General features: G+C 43.7%; 1 protein-coding gene across 4 annotated transcripts in view; it reads right to left on the bottom strand.

Annotated features, from left to right (window-relative positions):
• Positions 1 to 990: 990 nt before the first annotated feature.
• The window catches only part of RIN2 (Ras and Rab interactor 2), a 110,207-nt gene continuing 90,883 nt past the window's right edge, over positions 991 to 20,314 (bottom strand). For all 4 annotated transcript variants that reach the window (XM_039216614.1, XM_039216615.1, XM_039216617.1 and 1 more), the window contains 4 exons: positions 12,336 to 12,641; positions 10,380 to 10,511; positions 5,956 to 6,119; positions 991 to 2,833 (listed from right to left, as the gene is read on the bottom strand). In XM_039216614.1, coding sequence (XP_039072545.1) covers positions 2,510 to 2,833; positions 5,956 to 6,119; positions 10,380 to 10,511; positions 12,336 to 12,641 — 926 coding nt within the window. In that variant the 3' untranslated portion in view covers positions 991 to 2,509. The remainder of the gene's footprint in view (positions 2,834 to 5,955; positions 6,120 to 10,379; positions 10,512 to 12,335; positions 12,642 to 20,314) is intronic.

Here is a 20,314-nt window from a genome sequence, read left to right as displayed (position 1 = left end):
AGAAAAAGAAATCTTTTCCTCTGGCTGGCATCCAACTTTTATAACATAATTTTAGACTTGGAAATACATTATCCTCTCCCTCCAATCATCATGTATATTTTTACTCTCCCCTATTCCTTCCAAACTTCGCCAAAATCTGTTTCCTGGCAATTTGAGAAGTGAGAATGTCTGCGTGGGGGAAAAAAGTCAAGGCACATGTTATGTTGTAATTTTAGCAGGGAAACATTGCCCAATGACAAAACCAGGGGCTGTCTTGTGATGTTTTCTTCTGCTCACACGAACTTTTCCTGTTTTGATCTCTCTCTCATCTCATTGAAGGCTGCTTCCCATTCAGAAGCTGGCTTTAAGTCCCTGTGTACTGACTTCTGAGGACAAGGAAAATGATGACCTGAATTTAGAGGGTGAGGAGGACAGCTATATGGGTTGAACTGTCCCCACTTTTAATTCGTTGTAAATATAAAAAGCAGGCAGTTCATCTAGCTGTTGTTCTGATCCTCAAGTATCCATCCTCCTGATGGGTTATAAAGTTTGTTCTATCAACAAGGATTGGTCAAGGACTTCTTATCTGCCAGGCACAGCTCCAAGCACCAGGAATATGGCGGCAAAAAAAAGCACCTGCCCTGCTGGTTCTGAAAGAGCACTCAGCTCTCCGACAGGGCACTTCAGAGGTCACAGAAGAATGGGGAGGGGTTGTCTGCAGGGCCCTTCTGATTGACAGTGATTTTTCTCTAAGTCATGTTCTGTCCTAGATAACACCAGAAATCCTTTCAGATTGGAACACTATCTTTCCCTTCTACTCCTGGATTTTGCCTCATGTCCGTATATGGTCTTCTGAAAAAATGCAAACCTTGCCATTTCCTCTCCATGGATTATCTAACCACAAACACTGGTGTGCATTTCAGATTTGTATAATGTGGTGTGGTGCATAATTATACTCTGCTCCCTGAAGCAAAAAGGACAACTCAATATTTCAAAACTCTTCACACACCATTATCATACAGTATTACAATGTATTATGTGCAAAATTCCATTTAAAAAATCATTTACAAAAGGAAGAACAACACAGTATGTGCTGAGGTTCTAGATGGACAGCAAAAGCTAAAAAAAGGTACAAGGTACAAAATCAACCAAATTAGATGACTACGCATCTTTACACAGTACAATCACATGTTCTGGTAACTACCTGTGTCACTGATACAAGACCCTCATAGTTTGTGCACCCCAAAAACAGGTTTCATAAAACATGAAGTTAACTTCACCATACATTCTTATAACACAGAAGGGCTTTTTGGTGGCATTGCAAACTCTTTTCCAAACAGCATCTTGTTTAACTCAACAAAAGTCACGGTACACGTACATGGTTTCAGCCCCCAAATAATTTGATGCTGTTAATTTTGATTCATGTGGAAAAGGGGAGGGGGAGTATTATCCTTATTTTTTTCCTCCTCATGGGGATTTCCAAAGCAAATAACATTGGGTAGATTTTTGCCTAATGTCACTACATATTTACAGTATTTTCAGCATAAGTGGATCCTTCCATTTCCTTTTACCACTTCCTTCAAGGAGTCTGAACCAGCAGACTACATTCCTTAGTCCTTTGTCAAGAGTCTGTTTTTCTCTCTCAACCTCTCTCTACATTCATTTCTCTCCTGATCCTCAGCATCACTTGGTTAAAACACAAAAGAGCACAATACCACTGAGCATGAACAAGGGAACAGTACATCAGATTTCCAAAGGCATTCTGTGGCCAGTGTCAGTAATACATTGCTTTAAGAAATTCAGCAGTCCTTCCCCACAAAGTTGCCAAAACATCCAGTTACGGAAGAGAGACATTTTAAAAGTGAGATACTCTCAAATCCAGCAAGAGATTTCTTTTTGAAAATATTAAACGTTAAAATCACATGCATAATTATAGAATATCTTAAAGTTACAAAAATATTTTAAAAACCAATCCTGACAGTTTACCTGCAACTGCTATAAAAACTTCTATGAAATATATAAAAACACAAAGGCTCTTTGAAAGAAAGAGAGAGAGAGTGAAAGAGAAAGAGAGAGAGAGTAAAAGAGAGAGAGAGAAAAGGAAAGGATGGAGCCATCCACAGAATTGAGAAATACCTGACGCACTGCATCGGACAGTCTTGTCAAATACCTGCTGTTGAATTCAAAAGAAGAGATTGTACCCTAAATGTTTATTCAGGACATATACGTACATGCGGGCCAACCTAGAACCCGGCTGGGGGTAGGTAGCAAACAGTCTCAGGACACCTAAAACTATCAAATGAAATTCTCCCATCTCTGAAGGAGAATCCTACCGTTTCATGAACCTCAGCTACCTTGCTTGGGCAATGTGGCTGAAGTTGCCCTTGGCCAAGTCAGCCTGTGGATGGCTTAGTCACTGAACTGAGGGATCCCCAACAAGGTGACTGCTTTTCAAGCACAAGCATGTGGAAGCCAGAAGGCAAGGTTCCTAACCCCCCTTTGGATGCACCACTGGGAAGTCTCATGTCTTCTATGAGGCGGTAAGATCTTCTTCCCCATTCTGGAAAATGACGCCGTAAGGATCATTCTTGATGCGCCTGTAGACAAAGTGGAAGATGTGGGGTTGTGGCCGGCTGTGTAGCTCAGCCTTGATTTTTTGAGGGTAAGTGTCCTCTGCCAGCTGCTGCCATGTTTCGTCAACAAAGAGGAAGAGGCTGTACTCCTCAGGGTCCACCACCTTAAATTTCTCGGCACAGAGCTGGCACACGTCCTCAGTGGTAACATAAGGTCTCACAAGGAGGGTTTTTCCCGTGCAGCCACTGTTGACCTCCTGGAATGCAACTCGGAGGTAATTCTGCGGGTGGAAAGAGAGATGATGGAGACAAATCAGAAGAGGAAACAAGACAGAGCAATAAGCAAGCATAGTAATACAAAGGAGAGGTCTAAAATGTGAGCTGCTCTGGGCTCCGGCCTGTCAGGATGGCCCTGTCAGGACCTGAGGCCTGATCTGAGGAAAGAGGCTGATCTGAATTTGGACAGTGGAGAGAACAACTATACGGACCGACTCACCACAAGTATAAGAAGCAGGAGGTCCAGTTAGCCTTGCTCTGATCTTTCAGTGTCCCTCATTAAGCCTGGTTAAGAAATCTCTGGTTAAGAGTGGGAACCAGGGAGGGCTCCTGGGTGGCTCAGTTGGTTGAGCGTCCGACTTCGGCTCAGGTCATGATCTCACGGTTCGTGGGTTTGAGCCCCACGTTGGGCTCTGTGCTGACAGCTAGCTCAGGGCCTGAAGCCTGTTTCAGATTCTGTATCTCCCTCTCTCTCTCTCTGACCCTCCCCTGTTCATGCTGTCTCTCTCTCTCTCTTTCTCAGAAATAAATAAAACATAAAAAAAGAGTGGGAACCAGATCCGATGCTGGGTTTATTCCCAGCTTAAAGAGTAAACCAAACAGTGGAAGAGCCTGCACCAGGAGTCAGCAGGAAGAGAAGTCTAAAACATGTAGACACAAGAGCAGGTACTGTACTCACTTTGGATGACTTTAAAAAGTTTTTTTTAAGATTTTTTTTTAAGTTTATTTAATTTTGAGAGAGAGAGAGCGTGGGCTTGAGCAGGGGAGGGGCAGAGAGAGAGGAGACAGAGAATCTCAAGCAGTCTTTGCACTGTCAGCGCAGAGCCTGATGCAGGGCTCAAAGTCATGAACCTCGAGATCATGACCTGAGCCGAAATCAAGAGTTGGACGCTTAACCGACTGAGCCACCCAGGTGCTCCTGGACTACTTTTAATGAAGCCTAAGCAAGGGCAAGAATGTTACAAGGGACCACAAGATACTGCTGATATTTAACCATTTTGCACCTCCCCAAGTGGCAATTCACTTCATGTGGTTCAACCTGATCCAAGGATCCAAGCGGCTCTGAGTGCAATGTGGAAAGAGTCAGCAGGAGGAGAATGTTCATTCTGCCACAAGGCTTTGAGGATGGTGCTGGTTAAGTGCAGGGTGGGGTTTCAGGGAAATAAAAGGGCATGCTTGCAGGCTTGGGTCTGTGAATGGCGCCAGGCACATGCCATTGTGAAGTACAGAACACCCGTCCCCTTGCACGCACAAAGCCCAGACAGGCTGTAGAGGTTCCTGCACTCATACCAGACTCTTTGGGATCATTCTTCAATTTTCCACTTCATCAGAAATGAGGTTACCAGAGAAAACAGAGACTGCCCAGACAGAAAACAAGTAGGTTTCCCTTTTCTGAATCTGGCATCCCTGCTTGGGAGTGAAGGGAAGTGGTGCTCTCGGCCCAGGGTCCCACATGGCTACCTTGAGGGCATACTGGGCTGACGGAAGGAAAGGCCCTTTGGGAGGACAGTGAGCTCTGCACGTGGAAGAAAACACTGACAGTCTTGAGTGTGAATACCTTAGAGACACACACATTCCATCTTACTGACGCTCTCCTCTCCCGTCCCACTGTCCCCAACACTTGGCTCACACTCTTAGTATGCATTAACCCATGTCTCCTGAAGAGAACATTTTTTTTAAGTTTATTTATTTTTGAGAGACACAGGGACTGTGTGAGTCAGGGAGGGGCAGAAAGAGAGAAGACAAAGAGAATCCCAAGCAGGTTCTGCACTGTCAGTGCAAAGCATGACATGGGGCTCGAAGTCATGACCCTGGGATCATGACCTGAGCTAAACCCAGGAGTTGGACACTCAACTGACTGAGGCACCCAGGTTCCCCTGAAGAGAGCTATGTAAGGAAGTCTACACCATCCCCCTTTGACCAATGAAGAGACTGAAGCATGGAAAAGCTAAGTCACTTGCCTAAGGCCACACAGCTTGCGATGGGAGAGCTAGTGTTCTAGCACCTTCATCACTGGTGTGCCACTACTTCAATGTGAGGAGACCATTGCATGTGTCTGTGACCCCTGATTTAGGAGTTCCAAGTGGAGCTTTGCTTCTGAAGTTTCACTCTTACAACTATGGTGAGCACTGACAATTCCTCTCTTGGGTATTCTAAGAAAATGTGCTTCTCCAAGATAAGAGAGGCCAGTGGGGAAGGATTTTGCAGAATCTGGGGGTCTCCGAGTTCGAAGCTCCAGATGGGGGGAGGGGCTGGTGGCAGGTGGGGAGATGGAAACATTAGCTTTCCTCATTTCCTCTGTTCTCCTCTTCAGAGGCTATAGGACCTTTGGAATCCTCTCAGCACCCAGCCAATATCACAGTATCTGCAGATCCTGCGTATGCTAAATCACTTAACACATGGATTGTTCTTCAACAACCCAAGGGAGTGAGGGAGGGAGATGCAGTAGGCGTTCGTGCTTTTTAGATTTATGCGCCTGGGAACCTATTTATGAGAATATTGCTATCTTGGAGAAAAACTTGCTGATCTTGCGTTTCCACAATGGGCTGACTTTGAATCAGACATACCTCTGAGTATTTGTTTCCAGAGCATCGAAAAGACGAAGCAGGAAAGGTGAATCTGGACACAAAGATTAATATGTCCTGCTTGGAAATTCACCATGTGACACAGAAACAAAACACAGGTTTTATAATTCAGTTTGAAACTTTGAAACTACTATTTAAAGACATTTGTAGACTTATTCATGTCATGGACTATGAGCAAATCAAGAACTATCGTGTTGGGTAAAGATGTCTACATTCTTAATCTGCCCTTCCTCCCTGAGAAACAAGCAATTTGGGAACCCTACACTTCCGGACACCCACTGGGAGAATTCTCGACTTTATCTGACTTTGTTTTCTAAAGGGTGGCAAAACTTGGGCCATCCCATATATTTTTTTTTAATTCAAAGAAAACAGAGAGGCAAAACACGGTCAGAGGGTGGTTTAAAATATCCCTTTTCCACCAGATGACCTGAGAAAGAGGGAAACCCCAGGTGCCCTGAGCCGCGTTTGCGGTGTGAGCCAGCGTTGCCTCCCTGGAGGGCAAAGTGGCTCACGGCCACAAGGCGCCATGGCCAGGCACGTACCTGAAAGTCATCCACGGAGGGGATGGTGCGGTTGGTGGTTCTCCGTTTGTGCCACTGCCTCAGGGTGTCCCTGGTCTCAGAGCTAAGCAGTCTTGCGGCTTGTTCTTCTTGGAAATTTTTGATCAGAGAAAGTGCCCCATAGGCGCTTGTCAAGTAATACCCTCCTGGAAAGGGCAGAAAGAATGAGTTCTCCAGGGGTTTATACTCTAGTGATAACAGGTGGAGACAATGGAATCAGAGGTCACGCTTCCTATTTTCTCCGTAGGCATTTCCTTGTGGGACCAGAAGCTCCTGTCCAAGAACAAATCCTTCCCACCTTCCTCCGACCATCCATACGTCCATCCTATGGATTCGCTGGGTGACCCCTGCCTGTGCCGGCACTAGGGGGCGCTGTCGTGCCAGACAGACAGCGCCCTGGTTTCTCTGATGGAATTTCCATTCTAATGGGCAAGACTTATAAAATGTCTAAATTATTTCAGTCCAATTGTGAAAGTGCTCCACCGAGTACTGATGGAGACAGGGAGACATATGAGAGTTAGAGGAGTCGACCTCTCCCGGCCAGGATCATTTACTTCATGAACAGGAGTCTGCACATCTCTTGGCAATACTTACTTTTTGGCTTTTCTTTTAGGAATTATATTTTCTAAATTTTAAGTAAACTACACACTTTGAAAGAACTGCACAGTCTACACATACGTTCATGATAACATGGATTCTTCAAAGTAACTTTTTCTTTCCTGATTCTCCTTTTTATTTTTACTCAGTGACTAATGTAACATGACACTTAGGAAAAAATAACTCACAAGGAAACGCAAGTGATGTCCCTTTAATGGTGCACTTACGAATTATTTCGTATGTTTGGGGACTGTTAAAAGACTTGCAACACCGTGAGATGCCTAGAAGTGGGTTCATAGCTTTGTTGTAAACTAGAATTAGGTCTAGCAGACCACTAATGGGTGCCCCAAATGTGTATAAAAATTCCCTAATTAGGGATGGGTAATAAGGAGGGCACTTGTGATGAGCACTGGGTATTGTATGTCAGTGATAAATCACTAAATCCTATACCTGTAGCTAATATCACACTGTATGTTAACTAACTGGAATTTAAATAAAAACTGGGAAGAAAAAAAATAAAAATTCTCTAATTCCTAACTTGAGACACATTCTTATCAAAATACCTATTGAATTTCTATTGTGAGCCCAAGGCAAAGTACAGAGTGGGGGCTAGGTTTGGAAGAAACAGAATCTTGAGTCCCAGCTTTATAGAAGTTTATATGAATTTATTAAAGAAAACAGGTATTGGCTGGTTTATTCATGCAGGACTAGAAGTTAGTTGTGGTTAAATGAGTTTTATTCATGGCCCAAGTATTTAGCTGCTAACACAAGACTCTGAAGAACTCTCTCTTTGGTCAAGAGTGACAACATTCGAAATGGCAGCTGGTCCACTATCTGAGAAACGAGCACAGTCCCCTGAAAACTGCATGGGACATGTAACTTACAAAGAAAACTTTTGTGCTTTTCAGGTCACTGACGGAGATAGGGGGTTATGTTTTACTGTAGCACCATCTAGCCCCCCTCTGGGTAATACAGGTTCCATGCACACAACAGGATTTTTGTTTAGAGTTACCTAATAGCCCCACCACCTGAGTGCAAGTTCCCTATGGAACCTCCCACTTGTTAGTACAGAGTTCTAAGTAGCTGATTTTCACTAAATATTTGCCCCCTGAACAAATCAGCACATGGCCATGTGTGAAACTCGGTGGTGCAGAATTTAAATGCCACACAGAGGATTTCCAGAGCAATTGACAGGGACTTGGAGCATTTAGAAAAGGCTGTGCAGAGGTGTCAGTATTGGAGGTACGGTTAGAGGCAAGTTTGGGAGGGACGGGGTTCCCTTCGGATGTCAAATTTTAGACTTCACAGCTCTGAAATGTTCAGGGCCCTAAGGAGAAAACTCAAAATGCTGGAAGCACCAAGTTGACCACACTTTGAAACATGTGGATGCAATTAGGAAAAGGGTTACATTTCAGCGAAACTATAACTTTGCCACAAGAGCTGTGCACTCCAGAGAGATTCTATGACGCCTTTTCCGTAAATGAAACTACCTGCTTAAACAGCAGAAAAGACTTGTGGGCTGCTACCCCCAAAACCAAAGAGGGCCTTGGGCAGGCCACAGAGAGCTGGATTGGTAAAGCATCCCCCCTCTCCCCCTCGTCTGCAAAACTTCAGCTCCCGGATGTGCAGGCCTGGTCTGTACCCACAGCCAAGCCAACTGGGCTGGCCTGCTTTCCCAAGGAAAGAAGCCAATAAGCCTGAGAAGTTAAGCAGAGGCAGGCTCTCATTTAAGTACAAGCTCAGCAGCTGCCCTATACCTTCACTATCTGGGTCCTTGGCTTTCTCTGATGTGTGATGCCTGGAGGTGAGGACAGCCACCTGCCCATCCGTCACCAACACGGAGCCCAGAGCAGTGTCTCGCTCCGGAGGAACGCTGGGAAAGGGGGCAGGAAGTGGCTGTCTCAACCCCAGGCCACATGATGTATGTATATGTTTGTCCTAAGTGTACATCGTCAGCAACAGAATAGTCATTTTCTAAGTGGGACTGACATGGCCTTTCCCCAAAATCCCCAAGAGTCTGACATAGTCATTACTGGAATTAAGCAGGATTAGAGCTCAAAACAAAAACAAAGCCCAGATATATATGAAATTAAAATAATAATGCAGAGGAGAAAAGAAAGCAGGTCATGCCGACTAATGTATGTTCCTGTTGGTCCTTGGACAAAACCACAAGCTTTCCCCTCTCCTGTTAAATCCCAGGGCAGAGCAGATGACGAAAGTTCCATGCAGGATTTTGGTGGCTCATTATGGAATGTCTGGTTGTAGGGTAGTGAATATTAGTGGGATGGGGGAGGGGGGTAAACAAGAGACCGGTTGAAAGGGATGGAAGAGGTTCATTCATATCTGTCTGGGGCGGGGGGACAGGATGAAAAGATATTCATCACTAATCCTGAGTCAGCACCACCCTTTGAGGGGTGGGAAGGGTGTATCCTGAGGTACCAGGTACACCCTTGGCTTTCTTTTCAGGGAGGACAGACCCCCTGAAGATGCCAGTATGACACATTCTCTGCAGAATCCTATCAGCACATGGACGTTTTTACTGAAGGCCACACTAAAACTCAGTGGAGAAATGATTTAAAAAGATTCTATGCAACAATTCACTGCTCAGGGTTTAACTGGACTCTTACTGGGACACATGGAAATGGATTAACGGGATTCACAATGCACAGGCCCCGATTTGTTCTCTTTTTAAAAGACAAGCTCACATAAGAGTCCCAGTTATTTCTGCTCTTCAAGACTGTGCACCACAATGACAAACATCCCAATTATTTCCAGGATGAAATACCTAACTGATGTGTAAGGAAAAGGAATTTCTGCTAAGGGACATTGGGGTCGGGCAGATGCGGGAAGGAGGCTGAACTGACAAGGTAAGTTGAAAGCAAACTGCCCAGATTTTACTCCACTGCATTTTTATGTTAACAGCAAGCAGATATAATTTGTTATAGCGAAAAGAAAATCAATGGTGTTTTCATCTTGAGCACAAAAGTTTTTTTAAAGATGAAAACAAAAGGCCAGCCTCATCCGCCTTACTGAGAACAGCAGGATATTCTACTGGTGGTGAAAATATTCTCTAACAAAAGTTTATACCTTCCTTCTTCCTCCAGGAAACCACTTCTTTATAAAAAGGGTTTCTTTTTCTATTGAACAATATTTTTTATTGCAATTAACCAATCTCAGTTCAGTATAATTATGGCCGGGTTACATTTTTGTGGTTTTCTGATTTTTCCATATTTTCCACGATGAATATGCATTACTTTTCTAATCACAAAAAAGTTAGCACATTCTTTTAAATCAGCAAAGAGATTAAAACCATACTTAACCCTTAAGATTTCAAAAAAGCTCTCACATGACTGCTAAGTGGGTATGGGGTTTTATCTTGGGGTGATGAAAATGTTTGGGGCTAAATAGAGGTGGTAGATGGCACAAGACTGTGAAGGTACTAAATGCTGATGAATTGTTCATAAAACAGCTAATCTGGGGTGCCTGGGTGGCTCAATCAGCTAAGTGTCCTACTTCGGCTCAGGTCATGATCTAGCAGTTCAGGGGTTCAAGCCCTACATCAGGCTCTGTGTTGACACCTTGGAACCTGGAGCCTGGAGTCTGCTTTGGATTCTGTGTCTCCCATTCTCTCTGCCCCTCCTCTGCACACGCTCTGTCTCTGTCTCTGTCTCTCGCTCTCTCAAAAATAAACATTAAAAAAATTTAAAACAACTAGTCTGATGTTATATGAATTTCATCTCAAGAAAAAAATGAAAACAAAACTGAAAAAAGGCACCCCATTTCCTCCCACATCCTTAAGTGATTGTTACCTTCTCCGTGTAACAGCGACGGGTCTAAGAGCTCCATCATGTACTCAATTTCAGTGTCCAGTTCCAACATGTCACACTGAGCTATGACATAGGTCAGGACTGGCAAAAAATCGTCAGCTCCATACATCCTCCCTGGGATCGGAAGAAAGGGGAAGATGGGAATATTTTTATCAACATTTCTTTCTTTCATATCCTACGCAGACTGCTTTTTTTAGATAGCTAGGAGTCATCTGGGGAAATGTGCTATTCATAAACAGAGGTGGGTGTTTCTGGAATCCTGTGCAGCCTGTGACCCTTCTAGCTGCTCATCAGAGACCAATCCTAACGCACAATTTCAGAATGAAATGTCTATGAGTCAAGGAACCCATGAAAGATTTCCTCCATGCTTTCATGATATGCATCAGGTTATAAAATAGAACAGAGTACTTGTAAACAGTTTAACTTTCAGCAAGTAATATTATAAAACATTTACTAAGTATCTACTTAGTACATTAATTCTTTGTGAATTCTACTGTGCTCCCTGTTGTCTTCTGTGCAAATCAGTCATCAACATAACGACAGGACCATACTCAGACCAGGAATAAACTTTGCTCTGCATTCAACATGAGTACAAAGTTAATTTATTTAAATGTAGTATATGTCAAATAGATGCATACGATTAATATATAGCAAAAAAAATTGTAGTCCTTATTGCTACTTTTCATTACAAAAGTGATTCTCAACTCAGGGTGACTGTGCCCACCCCACCCAAGGGGATTTGGCATTGTCTGTAGAGACATTCTTCATTGTCATGACTAGAGGGTGGGGTGCAAATGACATCCAGGATGCTGATAAACTCCATACAGGAAGCAGCCCCCACATCAGAGAATTATCCATTTGAAATGTCATTAGTGCTAAGGTTGAGACACTATGCTTTGGAAGAACATAATCCTGTGCAGACACTATTTTTGAACTTATACAAGTGATTGTCTGAACTACAGAAAATATACTTCCTGTATGTGAACTATGCTTATAAATTTCAGAGGTGATATTCATATGCTAGGGTGACCATCTCAGGACCTCACATTTCAATGTCTTTGCTCAACAATGTGCAAAATGCACACATTCCTATCTACCCAAGCAGTGGTTAATACACCCTGTGTGTTCTCTCTGTTGCTTTTCCATGAAGCAATTTTACTTAGAGGAAGAGTTGATAATCATTCACAGAATTACAATAAGCTCACTGAAGCTCTGGAATTGTGCAGGGTCCAATCACTAGCCATGAATTATGGTTACTTCTGTGTCTCTTAGAAATAAAGTTGAGGAAATCTGAGCGCTTACTTTCAAACTATATAATTACATTGCATCTGCTTGTAGCAAAGAAGGAAGAACCAATGAAATAGCTATAATGAAACCACATCGTTACTAAATGGTCTATGTTTGACACATGCTGGATGTAGAGCATGACATCAGCCCTCATTGGCCAAAATGTAGAAAAGATCATTACTAATATTTCCATCATGCTTGGGGCTACACGTGCATTGCCTCATCTAACCCCCACCTTATGAAGGACAGGTTCATACTCAATGACAGGTATAGAAACTGCAGCTTAGAAGTACATTAAGGTAGCCAAAGCCCCATAGTTAATTAACTCATTCACAGAGTGAGGACTTTAATTCAGTCTCCAGAGACTGAACTGTGTCCATGCCTTGAACTACCTTTAATAAATTGGTATCATTCAAGAATCTTGTTGTCTCAACCATTTACTTTTCTTGATATTACCAATCTTTTGCAAGTGACCAATTTGCCAGACACCAGAGTAATACTTGTATTTCTGTGAGTTGCTTGGTGAAATCAAGAGATTGAAAGAAAGAGAAACTGGGAATTGGAAAGCCTGATGTGTCACTGGCCACATCACCGGCCACGTCACTGGCCATGGTGCGGAGGGCAAGAAGCCTGGACTTCGGGTAGCCTCACCTGAGTTGTTCTCCATGACAGTGTAAATAAGCTTGCAGACCCTCAGCAGCAGCATGACTTTCTTTTCCGGTGAATACATCTTCTGCATAGTCATGAATTTGACTTTGATTTTCTCCACGTCCACAAAATCAGGGGTTGGGGCAAAGACCCCCAGCTCCTGTGGGTTCCTCTGCCGCACGAGCTGCAGATTCTCCTTGAGCTGTTTCCACGAGCCGTCGGCCATGTGGAAGTCCCTCAGCATGGCCTCCACGTGCCCCTTCAGGGGCTTTAAGATGCACTTGTGCATGGCTTTTTCCAGCACCACATCTGTCAAAGAAAGTGCAGCTACTGTGACCATTGTCTGAAGGAAGAAGAAATGCAAGGTCTGCTTTCTCGGAATGGACACCTGGAATTCTGCATTGGTTATAGGGCAGACAAGTTATAATTTCACACCCATCCACTGACAAAGCTTAGCAGTGCTACCGCTCCCCACACTTCAACACGTTTTCTGGAAAGCTAGGGAAAGTGAATCTTCCCTAATAAATTCTTACAGTTCTTTTTGCAGACAGTCAATACAATGAAATATATTTGTTTTAACTACTTTTACACTCCTCCTCCACGAGCACAGGTGAATATTCTAGAAGACATTCTTTTGACCCAGTCCCTCCACTGATCATCCAGTTGACAGGTTACTAAATATGTTATTTTAAAGGACAGATGTGCTAATAGGGAAGATTCAAGGGGCACTTGGGTGGTTCAGTTGGTTGAGCATCTGACTCTTGATTTTGGTCATGATCCCACGGTCGTGGGGTCAAGCCCCACATCTGGCTTCATGCTGAACATGGAACTTGCTTAAGATTCTCTCTCTCTCTCTCTCAAATAAAAATAAAATAAAATAAAATCTTTAAAAAATAAGAAAGATTCAAGATTTCTCAAAATATTTCTTGAGGAAATAAATTCACCTAAATACACGTGTAATCTTAGATTGAATTCTGGCCCCAAAATTCTTTGTTTTGTTTGCTATAAAAAGCATTGGTGGGACACTTGATGAGATCTGAATAAAGTCTACAGGTTATGTAATACCGTGAACATTCAATCTGTGTTAATTTTACTGTACTTTTATAACAAGAAGTCTCTGCTTTTAGGAAACACACACTGAGCATTCAGGGGGAAAGGGACACCATGTCTGCAACTGAATGGTTCAGGGGAAAAAGGAAGGTGTATTTGTGTGTGCGCATGCATGTGTAAGCAAAGAGAAAGGAGAATGAAACATGTGACAAGGGGCTAACGTGCAGGATATTAGGGTAAAGCGTAGACACAATTTCTTTGCATTATTTTTGTAACTTTTCTGTATGTCTGAAATGATTTCAAAATGAAAATGTTTAAAATGCTGAAATGTGTTTCTGGTCAGAGTTTGGAAATACCGTTAGGTGTGGAAGGCATTATTTTCCCCCTCTTTCTTTGAGTGGTTGCCCAATCAAGTTGCTTTCTTGGCTGACAGTAAAATGACCATAAATCTGGAGATCCAGCCTGAAGATGATTTATACAATAATAATCTCTCTGCTTTTGCAACATCAGCTTTCCAATCTCTGATGTTTGTACATTCTCATCAAAGCCAGCAGGGTATCCAGACCTCATCTCTGAGGCTTTAAGGTGATTCTATTTTGGAAGCCCAATTTCCTTATGAAGTTGGAAATAGTTATCTCTCTGGCCTTGCGGATTCCTGACACTGGATCAAATCACACTGCATCCAAATAATCACCTGTTATTAGAAATCTAAGCCAGATACACAAAACCAAAAACAATTTTCCCATAACCCAGAGTTAGAGCTCATGCCAAAGTTAATGCCGACTCCATAGTGATCTGCTTCCCGAGCCCAAGTTTTTTGTTGCTGTTCCTCTAACTCCATATCCTATCTAGGAGATCTTTGTTTAAATGTAGAGCTTTATATATCTATAGGAATCAAGATTGAAACAAAAGAGTTTATAAAGTCAGAATAAAAACAGAACATTTTCACTTGACATCCAGCACTGAAACAAATTACTTGGTCTTCATTGGTTATGCTGTGTTAATAAAATTGTGTGACTTTATAGCATCTTTGACTTTACCCTAAGTGACCATTACGTTGAAAAGCCAATAATAGCAGTTGACACCGAGCATTCAGTTGGGCTAGGCTCTTAGTGCTTTATTTTATTAGCTCATCTAAGTCTTACAACAACTCTCTTATTTTTGCATGATACTAACATTATTTTACAAATGAGGAAGCAGAGATTTGGATATGTCTAATAGCTTGCTTGAGGCTGCACAACTGTTTTCAACAATCATGTTGCTTTCCAAAGTAAATGGCCTCTTAATTCTTAAGTTCAAGGTGCTTTATAAACATTCACTAGTTTAATCCTCTCTGTCTAAAGGTTACACGAGCTCCATTCATGGTTATAAGTGACCACTACTTTGTTAAAATGAGGTCACCAAGGGGGACAGAAGTCCTGCCAATCATTAATTGGGACTGTACACAAATATGGATAGCGGCATGATTCATAGCAGCCTCAAACTGGAAACCATCCAAAGGCCTATCCCAATGGAATGGAGACCAGGATATATTCATACAGTGGAATCCAGAAAATGGAATTCAGACAATGGAAGATTTCATTCCATGAAAAAGAACACATTGCTCCAGACGCAACTGGATGAATCCCATAGATTCAATGCTGTGTGAGAAAACCCAGGCATAACAGAGTATCTCCTCTAGGACTTCATTTATATAAAGTTCAAAAGCAGGCACAATGCATCTATGATGATAGAAGTCAGGATGACAATTACCCCTAGGAATAAATGAAGCTGTAGAGGGACTCTCCTGGGGGAATCGAGATATTATGTATCTGCCTCGGGGCGGGGTGGGGGGGTGGCCTGCATGTATGAACTCATACGTGAAAATCTGTTGAGCTGAGCATTTAAGATCTGCACATTTTATGAATGTAAGTTACATTGACTTAACCATGTTTAAGTCAAACCAATGGAAAACAACTAGAGGCTAGCCTCAGATTTTCACCTTGAACTCCAAGGGCAACTTCTAACTTCAGGGTGAGCCTGGTCATCTCTGAGCCAGAGCATGAACACGAGTCATCTACAGAAGACAGAATGGAAGGAATTAGGAATGAAAGACAGAAGCCCTATCTCTGTTGCTTCACTCTGACCGACAGCACAGATTCCAGAGAAGGCCAGAGATCAGACAGGGAACCATCACAAGATTGGCTCATGCATCAGATTGGTTTGACTACTTTCTGCTTACCCACTGCTGCCTAAGGGGAAGTGAGAGTCTGGGAGGTTAAGGTGAAGTCCAGAGAAGGCACATGTCTTAGAAAGAACACTAGGAACATGACGCCTGGCAACCAGTCCAGCTTTATCTTTCAAAGCAACTTTGGCCAAGTTGGTTCACCTCTCTGTCATTTGCCTCAAACTTCTGAACTGCTATCTGAATCACTGTCCATAAGAGGCGAGACGGAACTAGCACCCTGAATGATGGCTGAAACTAAACAAAACAATAATTGACAGTTTCCAGGGGATTCTCACAGTACCCAGAATCTAAACAACATAGTTGCAACCAACAGTTAGTTGACAAAAATAGAAGATGAGGTCACATGGCCTCTTCGTGTACTTGGGTTCTAGCATTCTGATTATTTATTTCTTTAAAAGGAAAGTAACAGAAATAGAAGCTAATATTTGAAATTTCAAATTGTGAAGTTACACGTGTGTAATTGCTAAGTGTGCCGAGTTTCCTCTATACCATTCTTATTCCCAGGGTGCTCTATGACCCTGCTGTAATGTTAACCCTCATCTCAGCCCCAGGGGCCAGTGACACCCTGTTCATGCAGATGCACAGGCAGCTTAGAAGTCAAATGACTCTCCCAGGGTTGTGGGATGAGACGCAAGCCTGTCACTGTTGCCAACAAGCCAGATGGCACAAGGGGCCTCCCTCTACCGAGAATGGTGAGATGAGTTTGATATTTTCTTTATGTGCTAACATATCTTCCTTTGACTGTTTAATTGGATTAAAGATTAGAACTGACATTGACCAGGTGCTGGTGTATTCCAAGCACTGTTATGTACTTCATATGGATTCAAACACCCCTTTGGCTGAAATGAGTACAGAGTCCCTATTTGTTTTAGCTTGGGTTCTCCCAGAAGCCAACCTTGAGACAAGGACTCAAGTATGAGTGGTTCATCTGGGAGGTGAGCCCAGAAAGCACTGGCAGCAAAGGGGAATGAGATAGGAGAGAAAGCAGCCAATATTGTGTGCTTTATTAGTAATTGTAAGACAGTTATTACTGGGGGCAGCTGGAGCCCCACCAGCTCAACTCTGCTGGAAGCCCAAGGAACAGTGTAGAGCAAGCCTCAGGGCTGTCCCAACAGAGAGGAGGCAGCTGGGGTATTTATACATCTGTTCCCATCAGGGTCCCTGAGAGCAGAGAGGGCATTAATTTCCCAGCCTTTCCAACTGCCCTGGACAAGGGCTCTGGTGGCATTAGAAAGTGGCAGGCAAAATGTCACAGGTGCTGGGAGTTGGAAATCAGACAGGTAAGTGAGTGTCAGTAGGGCAAGCACAATGGTGTCTAGTTCATGTTATATATGAAGAAAAAGAGGCACAGAAATATTAAGACATATGACCAAGTACACACAGTTCATCAGAAGCAGAGCTGGGACTTCAAACCCAACAGTCCAGCCTGAGCATGTACTAGGAACCACCACATGCCTTCTGCCTTTTGGCTGAGAAATTTATCCATCTTGTCATAGCAGAGTTGGGATGTGATACCCTGCAGCCACAAGAGAACTTTGCCAACCTTCTGTACAAACTACTCATGAAAAGCAGACCACCTGGTGTCCAAGTGGCTCTCGGGTTACACATGAAGTCCAAATGAGCCATTTTCTACTTTGTGACCTTGAGAGAAGAAGTCTCTTCTTTCTGGGCCTTAGATGACCTTTCTGGGCCTTAGCTTCCTCCTCTGTAAAATGGGATCACTCACAGCTTCCCAGTGGGATTGTTATGAGGATCAGGTGAGATCCTACTCGGTGAGAACTTTATATGCACCTGTCACCTAATAAATGGGTAAGAATCATTGGCTCCCTCTGTTCCTTTTGTTTTTAATATTTTTAAGTTTTATTTATTTCTGAGAGAGAGGGGGGCAGCGTGAGCAGGGGAAGGTCAGAAAGAGAGTGAGACACAGAATCCGCAGCAGGCTCCAGGCTCTGAGCTAGCTGTCAGCACAGAACCCGACACAGGGCTCGAACCCACAAACAGTAAGATCATGACCTGAGCCAAAGTCTGAGGTTTAACCAACAGAGCCACCCAGGCACCCCTCCCTCTGTTCCTTTTGAATGTGGGGTGTGTATGCCTTGGAATAGGGACACCAAGTTTAGGGATTCAGGCCCATTGGTTTTGTTTTCTTCTATGTTAACTGTGGTTTACTTGGTTTGAAATGGGAACTGAAAGTGCTTTGATAAATTAATTGAAAAGCTGCTGGTTTCCTGTACATCTTTCTCTCTCTCGTGCCTTCTTACTCTTCCGAGACCTACCCATAGGTACAAAGGCAGAAGATCTGAAGTCTGGCCCTTGGGTTTCCCTGCCCTGAATTGCTAGTGTTTTGTCACAGCCACAGTGTCCCCACCTAACAGCTCAAACTCACAGATAAGCTGAGCACCTTCCAGTGGTGTGTCTTCCAGAGCAACAGAGAGGTGGAGAGCCCCTAGCCCCATTTCGGATGAGGAACCATGAGGGATGAAGGGTGGATTCTAACTGCAAAGGCCTGTGTCACACTGCTGTTCCTGATCTGTGTTTGTCTACTCCAGGCCCCTGACATGCTAGCTTGTCATACTGGCTTGCAGGTGTTTATGGACAGTGTCTGATGTGATTGGTTGGCATCTGGGCTCCAGATCTTACCTGCCTGGAGTGATTTTTCTAAAATGCTTTCCACCACCCTAAAGACTCAGACAGCTTCTGTGGGAGCGCCTCTGCTTTGCCTTCCCTTCTTTGTTCCATGTTCTCACTGAAGGCAATAGTATTGCAGCCCTCTGTGGCTCTGTGTCTCTCCACACGCTGTGGCCAGTGGGCTCCTTGCCTTTCCCAACATGAATAGATTCCCATGCAGCCTTGCCTGTCCACCTCCTCCCCGCGTACTGGGTGCTTGGAGTTCTCTCTTGCCTCTGCTGTGGCATATAGCAAACTAGACCTCTCTCCTGTGAACACCAGACCTGGGGGTCATTGCGTGAGCCAGCTGCAGTCACTACCTAGAGGCCCACAGGTAGCATGTGCTCCAAAAGTGACTTCTGAATGGAGTTGAAAACCCTTCCTTTGGGTGGCTACATGAAAATTATGCTTCTTTTCTCCTTGCCCCTGCAGAATATAGGAAGCATGACTCTGGCAATGAAGCCATCCCCAGCTGTGGGACAGCCAGCCCCATCCCTGCAGGAACCCCTGTCGCCCTGCAGGGGTGTTCTATAACCTGGGTTTGCCTTACCTATGCTGAGTGATGCATACTTCAGCCCATAAACAATAAATAATAATGGATGCTTTACCATTTAAAGGAACCCCCCCCCCCCCAGCCCAGCAGAGATGGCACCAAAATAAAGATGGCAAGCCCTGGGGTGGTGATTCATTAGGTTTTTGTTCATTAAATTTTTTTTTTTAATTTTTATTTACTCTTGAGAGAAAGACAGGGTGTGAGCAGGGGAAGAGCATAGAGAGAGGGAGACAGAATCTGAAGCAGGTTCCAGGCTCTGAGCTGTCAGCACAGAGCCTGATGTGGTGCTTGAACTCATGAACCATGAGGTCATGACCTGAGCCAAAGTTAGACACTCAACTGACTGAGCTACCCAGGCACTCCAGGTTTTTGTTCATTTTGATGGGCTTCAAGGAAAGGCATTATGCAAAAATACAGGTAATAGTTTATGCATAGAATCTGTCTGACTGATTTGGATACCTTCTAGTAAAGGGCCAGCAAAAACAAAAGCAGTGGAGAAGAGCCCAATCTTCCTTACTGAAAATAGTAAATAGTTGATGTAGCTGGTCTGGCCTTGGGGAGGTGGAGCTGAATTCTACCCTCATCCCTTGGGTGTGAACAGTGCTTAGTATCCTGATCCTGCAGAACAGAGTATGGATGGGGGAATGGGAAAGGCTGGCATTTAGTTTTACAGAGCAGAACTTGATCCAGGGTAAGTGTTGCGGAGACCAGGCACCCTCTGGTATGGTGACTTCACCATTGTGGTCTTCCTCTCTCCTCATAAAATGGCCCCAAAAGGCAGTATGGTGTGAAAAACTCTCCAGATGAGTTGGTTCAGTCCTACTTGTACCCTCACTTGACCTTGCTAAGCTTTTGTTTCCTCATCTCTAAAAATGAGGTTAATAAATGGAACCCCCAAGGCATTAAGGGGATTTAAGGGGATTCTATGCATAAAAGTGCTCCATAAACCCTCAAGAACCACACACCAGTGAGGGATTATGGGGACTTTCACTTGCTTCTATTAAAAACACAGTATGCATTTAACACATACTCATGGACTTGACAAAAGGAAGCGGGCTATGAATTCTGGTTTCTAAAAGAAGCCCCCGGGCTTGGATGGTAAGTGAGAGTCTCCAAACTGGACACCATCCTCTGAGAGGTTAGGTGAAGAGTGTTACTGCCTTGGCCTGCTCCCTGTAGACAGACTGGTAAGTGAGGCTAGCCTGAGGGTGGGTCCCTGGAGTCCCCAGATGGTGAGAACTTGGTCTACATGCTAAGACAGCCAACAGGGCATCTTGTTGGTGGGAGTAGAGTAGCAGAAGACATGTCCAAGTCTCAAAGATTCTGATGCCTCCATTTCAATCAATGTAGTCTCTCAAGTGTCCCCTTGCTTATGCACTCAATTGTTGTAAGATTCTTCTTTTGACTGGTGATGTTTCCTGTCTGGGAGGTATTGATTTCTCTCTTGAGATGGAAGATTCTTGGGACATAGTCAGAAAACACTCC

This window comes from Hyaena hyaena, unplaced genomic scaffold (assembly GCF_003009895.1).
Source record: "Hyaena hyaena isolate Hyena2069 unplaced genomic scaffold, ASM300989v1 scaffold_643, whole genome shotgun sequence".
In the NCBI taxonomy this organism is placed as follows: Eukaryota; Metazoa; Chordata; class Mammalia; order Carnivora; family Hyaenidae; genus Hyaena; species Hyaena hyaena.
This window is presented reverse-complemented; position numbering and strand designations above follow the sequence as displayed.